General features: G+C 42.9%; 1 protein-coding gene across 2 annotated transcripts in view; it reads left to right on the top strand.

The window, feature by feature from the left end:
• The window catches only part of nrd1a (nardilysin a (N-arginine dibasic convertase)), a 36,048-nt gene extending 15,679 nt beyond the window's left edge, over positions 1 to 20,369 (top strand). For both annotated transcript variants that reach the window (XM_083632787.1, XM_083632788.1), the window contains exons 19-32: positions 1,182 to 1,301; positions 1,477 to 1,528; positions 1,882 to 2,032; positions 4,620 to 4,747; positions 5,868 to 6,030; positions 6,269 to 6,300; positions 6,563 to 6,701; positions 6,862 to 6,909; positions 7,022 to 7,074; positions 7,728 to 7,811; positions 8,046 to 8,136; positions 14,010 to 14,126; positions 17,714 to 17,803; positions 18,604 to 20,369. In XM_083632787.1, the coding sequence (XP_083488913.1) occupies positions 1,182 to 1,301; positions 1,477 to 1,528; positions 1,882 to 2,032; positions 4,620 to 4,747; positions 5,868 to 6,030; positions 6,269 to 6,300; positions 6,563 to 6,701; positions 6,862 to 6,909; positions 7,022 to 7,074; positions 7,728 to 7,811; positions 8,046 to 8,136; positions 14,010 to 14,126; positions 17,714 to 17,803; positions 18,604 to 18,825 (1,490 nt within the window). In that variant the 3' untranslated portion in view covers positions 18,826 to 20,369. The remainder of the gene's footprint in view (positions 1 to 1,181; positions 1,302 to 1,476; positions 1,529 to 1,881; positions 2,033 to 4,619; positions 4,748 to 5,867; positions 6,031 to 6,268; positions 6,301 to 6,562; positions 6,702 to 6,861; positions 6,910 to 7,021; positions 7,075 to 7,727; positions 7,812 to 8,045; positions 8,137 to 14,009; positions 14,127 to 17,713; positions 17,804 to 18,603) is intronic.
• Positions 20,370 to 21,278: the final 909 nt, after the last annotated feature.

Here is a 21,278-nt window from a genome sequence, read left to right as displayed (position 1 = left end):
AGCTGCAATTTGTATAAATTATGCTGACATAAGTTTGATTGACACAAAACTTCCTTAATGCTACTAGTACACAAATCCAACTGCCCTTACAGAATACACATAAAAACCACAACTGCTTCAACACCAGTCCAATTTTGATTAAACTTTGAGGGATGATGCTTGGTACTTATTGGCCCAAAGGGTGCCAGCATCGTGAGTCGAGATGATTGTGTCACTTGTTAACTATACTGTGTTGAATTGCTTATTTGAGTCACGTCTGGTCTATTTATATAGTACCAAATCATAATTATAACCCCCACCCACCCCCAAAATTTTACTTGGCCAATTCCCCCTGCTGTCCCAGCCGTTGCTCCACCCCCTCTGCCGATCCGAGGAGAGCCGTAGACTAGCACATGCTTCCTCCGCAGTCAGCAGCTGCTACTTTTCACCTGACAGTGAGGGGTTTCACTGGCAGGACGTAGTTTGTCCCCCCAACACCTTGTACCTTGTACTTGTATTTTTGGATGTCACTCTCTAAAGAACCTACCGTAAATTTCGGACTATAAGCCGCGGCTTTTCCCCCGTTTTTTGGCCCTGCGGCTTATATAACGGTGCGGCTTATCTATGGATTAAAAAAAAAAAAAAAAAAAAAAATCTCTCTTTTTTAGCACTCTTTCTAACTATAAATCCACTTTGTTTTAATTTCCTCTCTTGCCCTCTTTTCACCACACCGCGGACACTGTGTGCACTGTAAAAAAAAACACAGGTGGTGTTGTGTTATGTTGTTTTGTTGAAATGTTAATAAATGGGAGCTTCCTCAAACAGCCATCTCTTTCCCGACAATCCCCTCTGTGCATGAACCCTTACATATGGTAATTAAACATTAAAACACAATAAAAAAAATATATATTAAAACACCCGCGGCTTATAGTCCGGTGCGGCTTATATATGTAACAAACAGGCAATTTTGCTGCTGCGGCTTATACTCCGGTGCGGCTTATAGTGCGGAATTTACGGTAATTGCAGTTTCTGTGATTTGAAAATTACATTATTCCATATTGTGTTTTTGATTGTTCAGCTCTAGTTGACTGCATGTTGTTCCAAACTAGAGATACAGAGGTGTTGAAAATGGCGCATTATTTATAAGATTGTACCAAGTAGAGTGATGAGGGTTTCCCTGTTATTCCTGTGCATTTATTCAGCCACTGACTTCACCCTGAAGCCTTCTGACTGCCCAGACACTGAGTTCCCTGTCAGGATAGCCACCAGCGACAGAGGCTGCCTCTGGTACAGGAAGGACAACAAGTTCAACATCCCTAAAGGTGGGATTTATTTGTGTGTGTGTCTAAAGGTGGGATTTGTATGTGTGTGTGTGTGTTCGCGTGTGTGTGCACATGCCCACACACACACTCATTTCTGCATGCAAGAAGTTTCTAAAACAGACGCTCGCCTTCATTAGCAAGGTTTTTTGACAGCCGTTTGTGCTCCTCCCTGCAGCCTACGTCAGATTCCACATCGTCTCTCCGGTGATCCAGCAGTCTGCCAAGAAGTAAGTCCAGGCTCCAGTGTTACGCTGTGAAAAAGCATTTATTATCTGCTGTTAGGCTCATCATGATTCTGCCATCGTTCGCTCCTGTCTCCTTGCCGACCCTCTCTCACCCCATCCCCCTTTCCCTCTCATCGTTCCACTCCTCTATCTCTCCCTCTATCTCTTTCTCTCTCTCCTTCTCTCACTCTCTTTCTCTCCTTCTCTTTCTCTCTCTCTCTCTCTTTCTTTCTCTCTCTCTCTCTCTCCCCCTCTCTCTCTCACTCTTTGTCTCCCTTTTTGTCTCCCTCTCTTTTTGTCTCCCTCCCTCTCTTTCTTTCTCTCTCCCCCTCTCTTTCTCTCTCTCCCTTCTCCAGTGTGGTGCTGTTTGACCTGCTGGTGAACATCCTGGGCCACAACCTAGCCGAGCCGGCCTACGAAGCGGACGTGGCCCAGTTGGACTACAAACTGGTGGCCGGCGAGCACGGCCTGGTCATCAAGATCAAAGGATTCAACCACAAGCTACCTGTGAGTGAACACATGATTCATCCACAAGCTACCTGTGAGTGAACACATGATTCAACCACAAGCTACCTGTGAGTGAACACATGATTCATCCACAAGCTACCTGTGAGTGAACACATGATTCACCCACAAGCTACCTGTGAGTGAACACATGATTCAACACAAGCTACCTGTGAGTGAACACATGATTCAACCACAAGCTACCTGTGAGTGAACACATGATTCAACCACAAGCTACCTGTGAGTGAACACATGATTCATCCACAAGCTACCTGTGAGTGAACACATGATTCATCCACAAGCTACCTGTGAGTGAACACATGATTCAACACAAGCTACCTGTGAGTGAACACATGATTCAACCACAAGCTACCTGTGAGTGAACACATGATTCAACCACAAGCTACCTGTGAGTGAACACATGATTCAACCACAAGCTACCTGTGAGTGAACACATGATTCAACCACAAGCTACCTGTGAGTGAACACATGATTCAACACAAGCTACCTGTGAGTGAACACATGATTCAACACAAGCTACCTGTGAGTGAACACATGATTCAACCACAAGCTACCTGTGAGTGAACACATGATTCATCCACAAGCTACCTGTGAGTGAACACATGATTCAACACAAGCTACCTGTGAGTGAACACATGATTCAACACAAGCTACCTGTGAGTGAACGCATGATTCAACCACAAGCTACCTGTGAGTGAACACATGATTCAACACAAGCTACCTGTGAGTGAACACATCATTCAACACAAGCTACCTGTGAGTGAACACATGATTCATCCACAAGCTACCTGTGAGTGAACACATGATTCAACACAAGCTACCTGTGAGTGAACACATGATTCAACCACAAGCTACCTGTGAGTGAACACATGATTCAACACAAGCTACCTGTGAGTGAACACATGATTCAACACAAGCTACCTGTGAGTGAACACATGATTCATCCACAAGCTACCTGTGAGTGAACACATGATTCAACCACAAGCTACCTGTGAGTGAACACATTATTCAACACAAGCTACCTGTGAGTGAACACATGATTCATCCACAAGCTACCTGTGAGTGAACACGTGATTCAACCACAAGCTACCTGTGAGTGAACACATGATTCAACACAAGCTACCTGTGAGTGAACACATGATTCATCCACAAGCTACCTGTGAGTGAACACGTGATTCAACACAAGCTACCTGTGAGTGAACACGTGATTCAACCACAAGCTACCTGTGAGTGAACACATGATTCATCCACAAGCTACCTGTGAGTGAACACGTGATTCAACCACAAGCTACGTGTGAGTGAACACATGATTCATACACAAGCTACCTGTGAGTGAACACATGATTCAACCACAAGCTACCTGTGAGTGAACACGTGATTCAACCACAAGCTACCTGTGAGTGAACACATGATTCAACACAAGCTACCTGTGAGTGAACACATCATTCAACACAAGCTACCTGTGAGTGAACACGTGATTCAACCACAAGCTACGTGTGAGTGAACACATGATTCATACACAAGCTACCTGTGAGTGAACACATGATTCAACCACAAGCTACCTGTGAGTGAACACGTGATTCAACCACAAGCTACCTGTGAGTGAACACATGATTCAACACAAGCTACCTGTGAGTGAACACATCATTCAACACAAGCTACCTGTGAGTGAACACATGGACAAATCATAATAGATACAAATGCATACTAGGGCTGCAACTAATCATTATTATTTTCATTGTTGATTATTTTCTTGATTAATCAATTAGTTGTTTGGTCTATAAAATTACAGAAAATGGAGGGAAATGACGATCAGTGTTTCCCAAAGCCCAAGTCCTCAAATGTCTTAGATATTATTTACTTTACTTTGATATTCTGTTTACTGTCATAGAGGAGTAAAGAAACCAGAAAATATTCACATTTAAGAAACTGGAATGAGAGAGTTTTGACCCTTTTTGTTCTTAAAAAAATTACTCAAACCGATGGTCGGTTTGTGATTAGTTTGTGATTAATTTAATAGTTGACAACTAATCGATTAACCGTTGCAGCTCTAATGCATACACACAATTACACGCTATTTATTACAGGCATGCATATTTAAACCTGCCCACAGATACATGCATACTAACACATAATATCCTGTAGACACAAATACATGGTCAGATGCGTTTGCAGACATCTGCTCCACCCTCTGCCGATCTGGGGAGAGCCGTAGACTAGCACCATGCTTCCTCTGACACATGCGCAGTTGCCAGCCGCTTCTTTTCACCTGACAGCGGGGAGCTTCACCGGCAGGACATACAGTAGCACGTAGGAGGATCATGCTATTCCCACCAGTTCCCCTCCGCCTCAACCAGGCGCCCCGACCGACCAGAGGAGGCGCTAGTACAGCGACCAGGACACATACCCCTAATCTGGCTTCCCATCCACAGACACAGCCAATCATGCCTGTATGGACGCCCGACCAAGCCAGAGGAAACACGGGGCACGAACCTGCGACCCTCGTGTTGGTAGGCAGGGAATCTACCATGATGGTGTATCTCTATCTACCTTGCTTATCCTTCTCTAGTTGCTGCTCCACCTGATCATCGACTACCTGGCGGAGTTCTCTGCCTCCCCCGATGTCTTTAGCATGTTCTCAGAGACGTTGAAGAAAGCCTACTACAACATCCTCATTAAACCCGAGAAACTTGGCAAGTGAGTCATGTGTGTGTCTTCTAAATGTTTCATTTTGACGTTTAGTCACGCGGCAAATGTGATCAAAGAGGCATGCTTGTTCTAGTGGTGTTGGCAATTAAAGCCAATATTCTAATTAGCTGCTTGCCCAGGTGGAAAGAATGTTCTTGATGTTCCCATTTATTGCAGCGTTTAGTTATTTGCAGTATTTACAAAGGAATTGATTACTGTGGTGAGGTGAAAGGCGAGGCACGTTTATTTGTATAGCACATCTCAGAAACAACTTAGTAGGCAATTATTAGGCAAAGTGCTTCACATAAAACATGAAAAGCATCAAGGCAAAGTGAAAAAGAAAATTCATATAAAAGAACAAGCAAAATGCAATTCAAAGTGCTTTAAAAAATAAATAAGAATACAGTAAACGATTTAGAATTTAAAAAGTGCAAAAGTACAGACAAGAGATACAAAAGATAAATTACTTAAAAAATAAAGTCAAAGAAATAAAAAGATAAAAGAACACAACAAATATTCTCACTTTTAGATGCACATTGTGAGTGAACCCATAAGTCTTTCTTCCTGATAGTACTCCTGATCTGATATTTACTTCACATCTCACTGCCTAAGGCAGGCCAGAATCATAGATTCTCCTCTTGGGCCTCAGATGGATGGGAATCATACAGGGTAAAGCCTCCTGCCTATAGCCTCTCTTCCCTCAATCCACTCTGCTTTTGATCTGATATTTGTATCAGGTCTCAACGCCACTTGCAGATGCAGACTAGGATTTTCTGGTCAAAGCCCCTTCCATGCGTTGATGGACAGATTAAGCCTATCCTATCCTCCTGCCTACAGTATATCCACGCTTGACAAGATATTTATATTGAAAGTGAAGGAGGTGAAGTGATCCAAGTGTATTGAAACATGCTTGATAGCCCTCTAGTTATGTTTTTCATCTAGTATACCTCCAACCAACCGTGAGCGATAAATTTCCCATCATCGGTGACCTGAAACCACCTGATCATCTCACCCATCACCAGGAACATAACACCTCCTAGTGGTCAAAAGTGTGACAGCCCAGAATACAAACAGACATAACAAATGGCTCCTACTACTGTACACTCCAACCTCCCTGCTTGTCTGTCAGGGACGTGCGTCTGTTAATCCTGGAGCACTCTCGCTGGTCCATGGTGGAGAAGTACCAGACTCTGACAGCCGGTCTGACCCTGGACGAGTTGATGGAGTTCAGCAGGACCTTCAAGGCCCAGCTGTACGCTGAGGGACTGGTGCAGGGCAACTTCACCAGCACTGTGAGTGGACGGCACTCCAACATGGACAAATGGATGCATGAACACTGAAGTAGTTTATTATGTATCTGTACTTGCATTGTTTTATTACTAGAGATTGCCCCTCTCTGTTACTGATTCCCTCTCTTTTCTCTCTCTCTTTCTCTTTCCCTTTCATTTGTTATCTCCCTGTCTTACACACACACACACACACACACACACACTCCCTTTATCTCTGTCTGTTCATTATGCTCTCCTGTAGGAGTCGGAGCAGTTCCTGCAGTATGTCACAGAGTAAGTCAACAATCCCTCTGAATGTACTCTGCACTCCCTAATGAGAACTCCACTCCTAGATATACAATCAGCTGGGACTGTTGAACTAATTAGCATTAGCCTCAATTATTCAAGCCATTATTTTCCTCCCGCCATGTCCCCTTCTAATGCTTCCTTTTTATTCCTCCTCCTCTCCACCTTCCCTCCTCACCTCTTCCACTCTTTTTCTTCTTTCCTTGCGTCTTTCCTTCCTTCCACCCTTCCCTCGCCTCTCCACTGGCAGTAAGTTGCAGTTCTCCAAGCTGCAAGCGGAGGTGCCGGTGATGTTCAGAGTGGTGGAGCTCCCTGCGAAACACCACATCTGTAAGGTCAAGTCACTCAATAAGGGAGACGCCAACTCCGAGGTCACAGTTTACTACCAGGTACACACACACACGCAAGTCTATTTTCGAAATAACAAAATCTTTGCCATCTTTGAGAAAATTATTTAACATCTACTTATTTAGCAGTGTCCTTTCTTTCTTAGTTTATGCACTATCTCTAATTGTCTCTAACCCTGTTTCACTCTGCTTCTTTTTCTAGTCTGGTCCCAAGAACGTGAGGGAACACACACTGATGGAGCTGCTGGTGGTGAGTGCTAAAATTTGCATCTTCCTCTCCTCCGCCCGTCTTTCCTTCCATCCTGTCAGTCCACTCGGTCATCCCTCCATCACTGACCCAAGCATTGTTTGTTGTCTTGCAGATGCACATGGAGGAGCCATGCTTTGACTTCCTCAGGACCAAAGAGACTCTGGGGTGAGAGTCTCTGTCTGTCTGTGTCTCTGTTTGTGTCACTAGGATAGTATTTCTCGTTGAAATGCCTGTGGTAGTACCCTTTATAGGCCAGCTGCGGCTATTGAAATTTGCACATTCCATTTCCATTCATCTACAATTTAAATTGGCCACTATGCATTTTGCTAGCTCGGAGATGAATCACTTCCACTTCCCTGGTTTGCTGAGAAGGTATGTCGTGTTGTTTAACCTCATTAGATTGTTTGATTTAGATTTTGCACTCTGTCTATGACTCCTTCATTCTAAGTGGCCTTGATCGTTTCTTGAGGATACAATGTCACCGTATTAGGTATTGATAAATTGCTCTTGTGTAACAGGAGTAAGTTGCTGAGTGGCTGTAGAGGTGTACCACACCGGCTCAAGAGGCTACTCAATTCAGATCGGAAATAACTCATGAATACAGGCTTTTCAGCTCGGCTTTCCAGGCCCTTCTGTTCTGTTTTTATTAGATGGTGCAAAGTAGAGTAGAGACAGGGTGGGACAGTGACATTAGATGACATGTACCAAATGCTAAACAACAAATGTCATGTACATTAATCTACAGAACGCTTGTAAGACTCCTCAAACTGACCAGCTGACTCACTAACTTTTCTCTACCCCTCTGTCTCTCTCCACAGGTACCATGTCTACCCCACCTGCAGAAACACCTCTGGAGTTCTGGGCTTCTCTGTCACCGTGGAAACGCAGGCCACCAAGTTCAAGTGAGTCTGCAACACAATCTTAACCTTTCATTTGCCCAAAACCAAGGAACAATTTGTCTAACTGCTCACCCAAAACCAAGGTAATTTATCTTCGGCTACAGTTCACCCAAACCCAAGCTACAATTTGTCCGTCTGGTCTTGGAAACAGAACTGATAAATGACTAAAGGAATCAAAGTTGTCTTGTATAATCTATATCTCTCTCCTTTCTCTCTCTCTCTCTCTCTCTCTCTCAGTACGGAGGTGGTGGAGTTGAAGATTGAAGAGTTCTTGGTTTCTTATGGGGAGAAGCTCGGTTCATTTACTGTGGAGGCCTTTAATACACAGGTCTGTTATGGTGTTGTGTTTTATACTGTATGAATTTGTGTATTATTTCTAGAGCTGCCGAAAATAATCGATTCAGAGATGCATCGCGATGCTTAATAGGACGATTCTGAATCGATTAACAAATATCAAAAATCGATTATTTAATTATTTTTTTTTTTTTTTTTTTTTTTTTAATAATCAAATAAAATAGAATGTAAGTACATGCAGTTGTTTATTTTAATTATGGATCATAGTACAATGCAATTCCAAATGCACTTTTATTTTAAAAGTAGCCACACAGTGAGAAAAAAGAAAGTGAGAAAAAATAAATCATGTATTGCGGAAAAAGTGATGCATCGATTTAAGATGCATCGCGATGCATCGAGATGCATCGAGATGCATCGTATAATCGAATCGAATCGAATCGTAGACTTGTATAATCGAATCGTATCGAATCGTGAGATCAGTGAAGATGCACAGCTCTAATTATTTCCCCGTGATAAATAATCTCAGGTTTCTGACTTTTTTCTCAAAATTCTCACAGTAAACTCAGAATTATTTAAATCTCAGTATTCTGACTTTTTTCATCAGAATTCTGACTTCTTCTTTCAGAATTCTGACATTACACTCAGAATTATAACTTTATTCTGACTTTAAACCCCCAAAAAACACAATCCTCTTCGGTAGTTTTAAATTGTGTGTGGTGTAATTATTATCTTTTTGTTTGTTTTAACACATTCACTGCCAGCTGTTTTTTTTTTTACTGTAGGTAGCTTCTGCCAGAGGGGTTTTTTGAGGATTCTGGCTCATCTTTCAAGACCTGAGGATTCTTTTCTGCTAAGATTTTGTGAACACAAAATATCTAAAAAGAACTAATAGAATGTGTGCTTTCTCTGTCTAAAAGAGTTAGTTTGTAGAGTTAGTAGTTATGTAGGCATTAGCACTTGAATACAGCATGGTTTCAGCGTCTGAAAATTTAAGCTGAGATAAATAGCTTTTTGTGAAATTCGATAGAACAGTCACTTTAACCATTCATTTTTGGCATCAGTAAGACGTCAGACATCTAAACAATAGTTTTGAACAGTAATTTCCTCCATAACAGCAGGAAACACCCCTCTCCTTCAAACTCCTCCCTCCGTGTGTGTTCTTCTTGGCTGCAGCGGGCGTGTCACAAGCTCGTTTCTGTTGCTGCTGTAACCTCGCGTCACCAGGCTCACTGCTTTGCTGCTTTGCCTGTCTGCTGGCGGCCGCTGGGCAAGTCTGGATGGGCTCGCTCGTTTCTTGGAGTTTCGGTTGAGAGCTTTGATGAAGCTTTTGCGATTCTGGTCTTATTTATGCTGCGTGTTTCAAAGTGTGTTCCACCCGTAATCTATTATGCAAATTTGCAATCCCTCACCGCCAGCAATCAGCGCGAAAGCGAAAGCGTTTTCGCCAATCCATTCTACAGTATGAGAATGGTTTCATCGCGCGTTCCCCTGCAGTTTTGGCTCTGCTTTTTCTAGTCTGGGAGAGCGCTGTCGCCACTTAGTGGGTCGGTGGAATGGGTTGTACACGTTCGGTGGCTCCAATATTTATATAAGAGATGTAAAAGGGTTAGATGCACATCCCACGGTCAAAAAAAAAAACACGTCATTGGCAGTGAACGTGTTAAGAAGTTTCAGACGACCCCATTTTAATTCCACCCCAAAAGGTTGGGAACCACTGAACTCGTTGATTACATTAACCTGTGTCAACCAAACTCCACAGAGTGGGAATATTTTGGCTTTAAGCAGAATGAGAGAGGAGAGCCAATTAACCTGAATAAGCTCTGTGGTCTTTGTTTTAAAACTCTGGCAACGAAAAGTGGCAATACTAAACTAAAGCTCATCTAAGGCCATGTCCACACGGAGACGAATTTAGGTGTATCCGCTAAAGTTTTTTCTCGTATAGACGTTTCGTCCAGACGGAACCAGCGTTCTGGGAGTATACGTTCTGGGAGTATACGCTAATTTTTGAAACCGGGTCCCAGAGTGAATAAATCTGAAGACGCCACCCTTGCATTTCCATGTTTACAACCCATACGCATCTTTCCTGAACCGATGACGCCATAGCCCCACCTCTCTCCACCAGCAACAATAACAATCATGGCGGCTTACAGTGCACTAGTGGTCATGCTACAGCAGCTACTGAGCCTGTTAGGGCTCTTGCAGCAAAATATAATGCTCCTCTATTACCACCGTCAGCGACAAGTGGACACGGAGAACAGCGTGTACAACATCCTCAGGGCTCCACAGCTGACTCTTCCCATCCACCCCCAGGCCCGGCTCCAGACCCAAATTACAGAGGGGGCCTGCCCCTAGCTTGGGGGGGGGCACGCTACCCAAGGGGGGTCCGGGGGGATTTTTAAAGTAAAATTCGTCAACCTGGTGCATTTGAGAGCAAAATGAAGAGGCTAAATCTATGAAGAACTACACACATCTCTAATGTGTTGTGACTTTACAAATAATTAGGCCTAAACAATTAATATTAAAGTCCCTGGAAACCAAAATCCACAAAAACGTTCTAACTATGTTATTTAGGGTCTTATGTTAGTAATTGTGTGCCTCAGAAATTATTATACATTACTTTCAACCCAAAGCCTTAAAATCGACACTTTTCTACAAGATTCTACAAGGTACTTCCTCATTGAAGAGAGTAGTGCGCGAGGTGCTAAAATGCAGGAGCTTATGACGTCATAAGCTCTATATAACCTTTGTACACGCGCGCAACCCGCCCGTCCGTTCTTTGCCCCCACAGCGCTCGCTCAGTGTCTGTCTGTCTCCCTCCCACTCTGTGTGCTGTGTGTCGAGCGCTATGCTGCCTGCTCTCTCTCTCTCTCTCTCGGGACTAGTGAGAGAGAGAGAGAGAGCAGGCAGCATAGCGCTCGACACACAGCCTGGTGATGCAAGGTTACTCACACACACACACACACACACACAGTAGCGCTGTGCACTCGCAGCGCAGAGCAGAGATCTCTTCCTCTCAGTACGCTATGCGCAGAGCAACGCGCGAACACACACACACACACTCACACACACCCCATCTACAGTATCTTTCCTTCTCTCTCTCTCCTTCTCTCCCTCTCTCTCCGAGAGAGAGAGAGAGAGAGAGAGAGAGAGAGAGAGAGAGGAGACCTGCTGCAGACGGGACACGCCCACACAGTCAGCGGGAGAAAATACACTCTAAAAACTAATTGATTCTCCTGACTTTTGCCATGACTGTCAAACCTAAATTTATATACTTTGCGACGTTCATCATCGTTCAAATTTGGCTGGTGGCTTATTAACATAGGGTCCTGTGATGTGATGATTTCAAAATGCTAAATAATAAAGAAATATTTCTGGTTTCCAGGGACTTTAAATGTATTTACACATTGTGCACAAATTGCATTCATTGTGACAAATTTACAATAGTTAATATCCAGCCAGAATCATTGCAAATGGATGTTCAAAGTAACAGTTAGCAATAGCATTCAGTTAATCAATGCCTAATGACAGCCAGATTCCGTTTTAAACTTTAAAACGGAAAAACGTTTTTAGCAAAAAAATTTTTTTTTGAATTGAATTGGGGGGCCAGTTTGGGGAATGGGGGGGCCCGGCCCGGTCAGGCCCCCCCTCAACGCCGGGCCTGTCCACCCCTCCCCTCCCTTCATTGGATATTTCCCAGAAGGCTTAGCGGCGGCTACGTTTTTACAATAACACAAACAAAATCAGGCTAAACATGTTAGAAATAATATTTATTTTTAATACAACATGCAATTCTGGAATATTTTAATATTGGACAAAATTAAATTAAATATAAACCCTGAGTGTAACGGACATACTCGGGATGCTCTATATATAACCCTCGCAAATACAACGTGAATAGTGAAGTGAGAGGTTTGACGACCACACGGTTGCACTGTCCACTCGTGTCCACTCCAACAAGACTTTGGCTTACTTGATGCCACTTTTTCAATAAAAACACATTTATCCCATGGGTTTATATAATGTATATTTATGTTGCATCATTTAGCCTGTGCTGTGATGTGCAGGAGCAGCCAATACGCTGGGATGTGTTTGCAACATATGTCTAAAGATCATGGAAGTGGATGATATCAGGAACGTTACCGATAGTTTACGTTCTATATTGTAGGCTACAGGGAGAACCATCAGCCCTGCTGAACAGCTCTGCATTTGCCTGTATAGGTTTAATCATTTTATTCATCGACATGGCAAACCTCCCCACAAAGCCAAGGGTTTAAGCTGCTCGCTACAGTGAGATACACATTATAGACTGTGCGCCCCTAGTGGTTGAATGCCATTATTGACGAGATTGTCTTATTCTCTGTTTTTGGTGTACAGTACTTTGTGGCAGCGTTACAGCGCCACTTACTGGCCTGGTATACAGTATATACTACAGCGGTTTCAGTGGTTTCATGTGGATACACACATTTCTTGAAACGATTCCGTGTTTATGGAAAACTTTTCTTAAACGAAAAAAAAAGATTGCTTCCGTCTCCGTGTGGACATGGCCTAAAACAACCATCCCATCCAGTTTTCTGAACTGGGAAGAAAAAGCAGTTGGAGATATTCACAGAGAAGTGAACATTTTTGGGGACGATCAGTGATTTATAATAATCACAGAGATTGTCTGCAATATTGGTCATTCTATTGAAAAAGAATAGCTCAGAGCAAAAAATGAAGAAATGAACAGGAACTAGTTCGTTATGGCAGTGGTTCTCAAATGGGGGTCCGGGGACCCCCAGGGGTCCGTGGCACTTTGCCAGGGGGTCCGCGAAAGGTTTTCAGGAAAATAAAACTAAAAACTTTTTTGCAAAAGCTTCATAGTTCAACAACAATATTTTATGCTTTAAATCTAAAATGGTTCATGGATTACATTCTAATCTAACAAACCTATCAATTTAAAAGTCAAGCACGTTACCGTGGAAACAATTAAGCTTAGCCCAAAATCACAAATCAGAATGAGGGGGTCCCCGGTATATTTTCTATCTTGTAAGGGGTCCTCGGCTGAAAAACATTTGAGAACCTCTGCTTTATGGGACTGAACTTTTTTTATAAACCTTTATTTATACGCTGGGAGTCTCACTGAGAGCAATGCTCTCTTTTTAAGGAGCGCCATGTTCACATTCTCACACACATTCACACCTGGAAACTGACCAGTACAACCACAGTCTGATCTTCTGGCCATTGAGCAGCTCCACTGGTGCGGTTGGGGTTAAGGGCCTTGCTCAAGGGCACCTCAGTGATCCTTTGGGATTGATCCGCAGCAGTCACATCCGAGTGGAGGGAGCACATGTCACAGGTGACATCTTCATTGATGTCAGATCGGCTGCCTTACAACCGTGCTGGCTTTTAGTATATCAAATTCAGGAAATGTGTTCAAAAGTAACGGAAAGTAAACAGATACATTACTTTAATATTGTGATACTTGGATTATGTTACTGATCAAAAAAAATTAACAGGTAAATAGTAATTGTAACGGATTCAATGTTTTAAGTAACCCTTCCAACCCTGGTGGCAATGAGGAAATGCTGCTTTTCACTTTCCCCACCCAGATTTATCCTGCCGTTTAGTTCAAAATTGTGAACTCTGAACGTGAACTAGTTCATTTTCATCTGTGTGAACTGAACTTTGAGCTATCTCTTATCTGAACTTGAGTGGCAGCAGTCTGGGTCCGGCTTAACTAGGCTTGCCTGGTCCTGTTTGGGGAACATCGTGGAGTTCTGTTTTCCACTGGTCCAGTGTTAATGTCAAACTAGTCGGGTTACTTTGGAGGATTAATAACAAAATAACAAACCGCATGAGACCATACGGCATAATAACAGTGGTAGGGATTTGAATGTGTAACCTGTGTGTGTTGATTGTCTCCTGCAGGTGAATTCCCTAGTGAAGATGAAGGGCTGCGAGGACACACACCTCGGGGAGGAAGTGGACAGGAACTGGGAAGAGGTGGTTACACAGCAGTATGTCTTTGACCGACTCAACAGAGAGGTGAGCACAACGCACGCTCACACACACACACACACACACACACACACACACACACACACACACAGGGATGTCTACAACAAGTAAATACAAACACACTTGGATGTGTACAGGCACGTAGATACACGCATACACACACTCATCCTCTTTTTTTTCCTTTTTTTCCAAGCTTTATTTATAGGTTTTCAGAAATTGTACACACAAACATTGAAACACAACCCTCCCTTCCCCCTGGACGTCCAAAAGAAAAGAAGAAGGAAATAATAGGAACAATAATAATAGTAGTAAAAGTAATCAATAAACAACAGAACAGCAACGACAACAAAGAACATTGTTTTGGCTTTGTTTGTTACAGTTGGGACCACTCAATAGTCAGACATTTAGTGCAAAGTACACAGATATATACAATATATACACATACTTACTCATACACATAAAAATATATATATACCCAAATATCTCAGTATGTATGTGTACCTTAATTTAGTAATCACCGACAGGCTCATTTACAATCAAACATGAAACATCTGTTATGCTATTTCTGAAAAGAATGTATCATGAGTGAAGACAAGAAAGGGGGACCAGGTGTCCTTGAATTTCTCATGGGAATTACATCTGTTATATCGAAGTTTCTCTAATGGAATTAAGGATAGCACTTCTTTAATCTAACTTGTGAATGATGGGGGTTCATCAGACTTCCAGTTGCGGAGAATAAAGCCATGTTTGTTGGAAACTAGCGTTGCCTTCTCACCTTTTATTTCGCAAGTATCACGAGCGAAATGCTTCTGGGTTCGCTCTCAGAGTGAGGAGAGCAGGACCAAGTCGCCACAGGGCGGCGCCATCAGATTCATTGGACAATGCATTTAAAATAAAATACACTCAGATTCACATTATTACTACGGTAGTTTGAAAAGTAATAAGGGCACGCTTCAAAATGATACAATACATATACAGTACATTTGTTGTAAATGTACAGGATTACCAGCAAAGACAACCCACACCACGACACAGGAGCCTGCCATTACGGCACCAGTTTGGTTGTGGGAGGGAAGGGGGGGGGGGGGGGGGGTGCGAAAGCGGGGGGTGGGGTTTGGGGGGGAAGAGCGGGGGGGGGGGGGGGTTAGGGGGAGTGCGTGCGTGTCCATGTATGTGGGCCTATGAGTCCTTGGAGGGTCCATGTGTGTGTGTGTGTAAGTCTGGAGCTCCCCTTAGCTGATAACACAGCAGTTGCTGTGGAGATAGCCTCGTTCTTTCCCAGTCCAAGAGTCAAACAACAGATGTGAGGGGGGGGGGCGTGGATGTTGAAAGCGCTTGTTGCAGTCGAGACTTCAGGAGAGAATTTGCTGCTAGTGGCCTTGATGGCCGATAGCAGGTGGGGGGAGGCCAGATTAGATCAGATGTTTGGGTTTCCGCGGGATCAACTGCATTCCTCACATGAGTCTGTCCGTGGTCCTCAATTTAAACACTTCGGCTCGCAGCAGTGATATTCTCCAGGAAGTAATCAATTTTTGCGATTGAGATCAGAAATTCCAACATTCCGAGTACTCACTGCCCCGCTCATCTCGTTTATCATGACGTGCAGCCTAGGGTCAATGGCTGCTGTCTTCCCGTAGCCCGCGCCGAAAGTCCCGTCTGGGCAGAGGGGGGGGGGGGGGGTTCCCCGGACCCCGCATTTCTCGTGGAATTTTTTTTGTCGATTGCGTTGAGAGACCAGCTTAATAATCCATATAATCCATATTTGTAGTTTCGAAGAGACAAGTGCAAGATTGGCTCCGGATTAGGACAGGTAGCAAGCAGAGGGATAGGGAGAGGGAGAGGGAGAGGAGGAGAAATGCGACCGCCTCCGTTGAGAGCAAGTGTCCATAGTCTTATTGATGCATGTTGCAATGTTTTTTTGTGTGTGATCCGAAATACACGGAAGACATATAGAACACAGACAACTAAAAGTCAATTTTAACACGTAGTGAGTCGACGACCCTGATTTTTATTTACCCAGTTATAAAATATGGCTTTTATTTTGAAGGTAAGAACGCCTAGCTTCCCCTATTCTGTCTGTTTCTAACAGGCTTGATTTATCTTTGTGATTAAAGTTCAAATGAATTTTCCATGCGATAGAGTGACACAGAAGTCACAAATGGTAGCCTAATAAACTGCTCCAGATTGGATTACCGAATAAAAACCCAGTAAAGCAACATAAAAAAGACCTGAGCACAATTGGGACTTCACAGTGAGTTGTCTTCAATTATTCAATGCGGGAGACAGTGATTAATAGGCTATGTACGACGTTAGTAGGGGGCACTTAACGCAGATTATGTGTTTTTAGCAAATCGTTATCACATTTGTTGAATGTCAATGCGACATTGTGCCTGTGCCATAAGGCTGTATAGTATTGGGCTAATTCAATGCTCCTATTGCCTACCATTGTCTTCCATGGTGAAGGGGGGCTGTGTCATCACCTGAATTGCGTTTCTCCACTTTACACGGCAAAAGTAAGGGGCAGCGTTATCAAGAATTCCACTCTGGGACATGTTTTCACTTTTTTGCGTTTTCACCCCCCAATAACGGCGTCACCGTGTAAAAGGAAGGCACTAACACTAAAAAAGTTTGCCGTTTTATACGGGGAGCGTCGCCGTGTAAACAGGGCCTAAGTCTCCAGGCTTGAAGTGAGGCAAACGCTATGGAGTTAGCTTGATGACACGTCCTCTCTTTACCTCCGCCAAGGAGGTTATGTTTTCGGTAGGACTGCACAATTAATCGAATCACAATTGAAATGGCTAAGTGCAATATCTAAATCACAGGAGCCTGCAATTATTTGATGAAGGAAAAATGTGTCACAACAGTAAATGAAGCATTGTGGTGCTACAGAGATGTCCCGGCGTACAAATTATATTCTCCAGACGTAAGGGAACATCCTTGTTTGGTACAGACCCCAGTAAAAATCACATCACATTTTTATTTAACTTTTGTGTGAAAAAGAAATAGAAAAATTGCCATTCCCACTAAAAAGGTATTGCATATCGCAATCGCAATATCTGTCCGTACAATGCAATATGATTTTTTGGGGGGCATATCGCGCAGCCCTAGTTTTCAGTGCTCTTTGTCTGTTACAGAAAAACTACTGTGCGGATTTTCATGAAACTTGGAGGAAGGGTGTCTCATTGGCCAACGAAGAACCCATTCAATTTGGGAGCGGAACCGATCCGACTCACAAGATCTACATATCCTAGCATACTGGACTATTGGCCTTAGCGGAGGCCTGCGCTCTCAGAGTGCCCTTGTAGTTTTGCTTTTGGGAACATTCTGTTGGCTTATACAATTCACTCACCCAACCTTAACCTATGTGGGGACATTCTGTCCACCATCCATTTGCCACATTCACAACTTTGTGCGTTCCACATGTGTGGAACATCAGACAAACAAAACAAACATCACCCCTCGTTTTAAGTGGTTTGACTGGTTTACTCTGACTGGTTAAATACATAGAGCACAAACCCCATTCTTGACAGCTTATGCCAAACCTCGCTGCTCACACTGCCACAGCACTAAACCATGCCTTTCATTAAACAGCCTCTGTGGATATGTGTGTTTAGATCGAGGCTCTCAAGCAGATGACCAAGGATGAGCTGCTCACTTGGTTCCAAGAACATCGAGGACAGAACAGCCGCAAACTCAGCGTCCACGTAAGATATCCCTTCATGTTATCAAGTGTGTATATGTGTGTGTGTGTGTGTGTGTGTGTGTGTGTGTGTGTGTGTGTGTGTGTGTGTGTGTGTGTGTGTGTGTGTGTGTGTGTGTGTGTGTGTGTGTGTGTGTGTGTGTGTGTGTGTGTGTTTGACAGACACAGAGAGGGAATATTATGCTTTGAAATAAAACACGTTTTATATGTATGTATGTATGTATGTATGTATGTACTGTATGTATGTATATATATATATACCCCGGTATATATATATATATATATATATATACACATACATATACATGCATACATATATACACAGATTGAAAATGAGATTCATTTTATGTTCTTCTGTCCTCTGTATGATGAATTTAGACATGTGCTTTTCGAGAAAATGAGCTGGCTATATAATGATTTTTTTTTTATTTGGATGATTATAAAAAATTGGAATTATGTTTTAGAAAGGGAGCATTCCATGCAGCCAATTTCATTTCTAAAGCCTGGGAAAAGAGAAAAAATATGCTGTATATTTGATTTGAGTTTTATAATGTGTACGTTTGTGTATATGTATCCAGTGTGGATATGTTTATATATGCATACACATTGTGTGTGTGTGTATATGTATGCATACATACTGTATGTTTATGTCAAGTTGTTTACACACCTTGAAAGATTGTTGTCTTTAGTGTCTTATAAGCCCATGCGGGCTGGGCACCCTGTGTGCACGACACTTGAATAAAAAATATCTATCTATCTATCTATCTATACACACATTTGTGTGTGTTTCTCTGTCCCCTTAAGGTGGTGGGATTCGGTGTCGAGGAGAATGATGAGGAGGGCGGTGGTAAAAAAGAAGGAGAGGAGGGCAAAGGGGACGATGGCAGCAGCTCTGCCTACGGCGAGGTGTCCAAACTCACCTTCCTCCCTGCCTCACCCAAGATGGCGGACGCCACCGCCATCATGGCCATCCCTGCATTCACCAAAGGCCTGCCTCTCTTCCCCTACCACAAGATACTCAAATGAACCCACGCTCAGACTGAGAGACAGGCAGACCGCAGCGCTTTGCCTCTGTTATCGAGGCATGTTTGGGGACTCCAGCACATTAAGTGAGGAGGAAAGACTGTTGGAATGGCTTCAGCTCCTGTCTGGCCCTGTATTTTGTCGCTATTGTAGATCTTACCAATACAATGCAAAGTAAGCAAAAATGACTGTGCAGTCTAGAATAGATCGAGCATACACTACCAGTCAAAAGTTTGGACACATTTCTTCTTTATTGTTACCATTTTCAATATTCAAGATTTTTATTGTCACTCCGTAGTACAAGTATCACGTGTGAAATTCTTGTGCTGTAGACGCCGTTACAACATAGTGCAAAATAACAGGGCATATAGTTGCAGGAAAACAAGAGAAACAACAAGCAATAACAGTAAAGCAATAAAAACAAGCCAGAAACAGTGACATTCACTGCACATATGTGCAAATAGCATAGACATAATTTAGACATAATTAAACATTCTGTTTGCACAGGTGCAAATAACATAGACATAATTAAACATACGTAATGGTAGCAGCTGCAGTACAGCTACTACATGATTGTTGGGGGTTTATTTGTGTATGTTAAGGAGTCTCGTGGCCTGCGGGAAGAAACTGTCCCTCAAGCGATTTGTGTGTGCTTTTGGTACCCTGTATCTCCTCCCTGAGGGTAATGGGGAGAACAGGCTGTTGTGGGGGTGGTTTGTGTCCTTGATGATCTATCTTCAGGGACCTCCTGAGGCACCGCTGGTTGTACAGTTCCTGCAGTTCTGGCAGCTCACATCCTGTTACCTGTTATCCTGTTTTCCATATTTTTGAAAAATAACATTTAAACTATAACACAAATTAATTCTGCAGTGACCAAAAAAAGTGTCAAACAAATCAAAACTATCTTATATATAGATTATTTAAAGTAGCCACCATTTGCCTGAATGGGAAGGCAAGGGCTTTGAACGAACGATTTCAGACGGCAGCCCGTCTATATTGTCACACGAACACACTACAACACATGCATGCGGCCACTACACACACTCATGCTGACGGTGGCCGGTGAAATATGTTTGGAAAGACATTCATACATGCCGGTAGACATCAACTTCACAATTAAAGTAAAAGAAACAACATTAAGCATAAGCCTTTATATCAAAATGCTTTAACATAAAGAAAAACCTAGATACTCATACTTATCACACTCACTTCTTTTATGTCCTCGGACACTGAGAGCGTGGGGACGTTTTTCTTATATCCCAAATTGAACAGAATATTTGAATCAAACTCAGAAAGCATAAAAAAAAATGTTTTGTCTATTCCAATATTTGCATTGGATCTTGACTTAGTTTAGTAGCTTTCCGTAACACAAAACGACTGTGAAAATAATCTGTGGAAACATCCTCCCTCCTCTCAGCTGAGTCCTTTGAACCCCAGAGTGTGCGTGTGTGTGTGTGCTGGATTTCAATCTTGACTGTGCAGTGTTGTTACTAGCTGACTCGAACTTGCCGTGGTATGAAACTTTGCAAAGAAATAAATCAATGAGTGATGAGTCAATGAATGAATATACTTCTAAACCAAGTCACTTCGAAGGCACAACTGTTAGGCTGGTGGCTCAGACTGTGGCGTCATTAGGGAGCATAATATGTGTTTTGTCAGCTGTTTCTCCGAAACCTATGCACGTTTAATTTGTGTGAAATTGTCCATTCATACTCACATACTCAAAAACATTATCATTACTTGTGCTTACACCATCCCTGAGGAAACCGCCAAGTAAATTGTGTGTGTGTGTGTGCGTGCGCGCGCGCGCGCGCGTGTGTGTGTGTGTGTGTGTTGGAGGCAGTATTACACTGGGCTCGGGGCTGGTGACACTCCACACTATTGAATGCAATTAAAAGCTAATCCAGAGGCCTGCGCAGCAGAGCGTGTTAACAGAACTGAATAACATGCCCTCAGGGAAGTCTCATAGCAAACTCTCCACCTGCAGTAGCTTCACTCTCACATATTGATACCTCTGCTGGGCTGTTTGGACTGCAAAATAGCTTGTCTAGGAGAGCTGGTGTGCTGCTACCCTTCTTAGTCAATCTGGGATTTACTTGACATGTTTTATACAGTGGCCAAAAGGTACCCATAGCATACAGTCCCTTGGTGAATTAATGGCGATGACAGACCTAATTAACTTTAACTTTATTTTAATGTGATCTCAGCACTCTGGGTCTCTAGATCAGCTCTGCCTTAAGCTCTTCTACAGAGAACACAAAACAAAAAAATCTGAATCAACTGAACTCTTAGCAAACATAGCTTATGCATGTTACATAGAGATGACAATAATACATACATGCATACATACAAAGTAAAAGACGCACCTTGACACCTATATGAATATCAAGCACCTGTTAAGTAAAGCCACCGTCCGCCTTCAGAACAATCCTGAACTGTGTTGTGGGACCATTCTT

This window comes from Poromitra crassiceps (genome assembly GCF_964638095.1).
Source record: "Poromitra crassiceps genome assembly, chromosome: 3".
Lineage (NCBI taxonomy): Eukaryota > Metazoa > Chordata > Actinopteri > Beryciformes > Melamphaidae > Poromitra > Poromitra crassiceps.
This window is presented reverse-complemented; position numbering and strand designations above follow the sequence as displayed.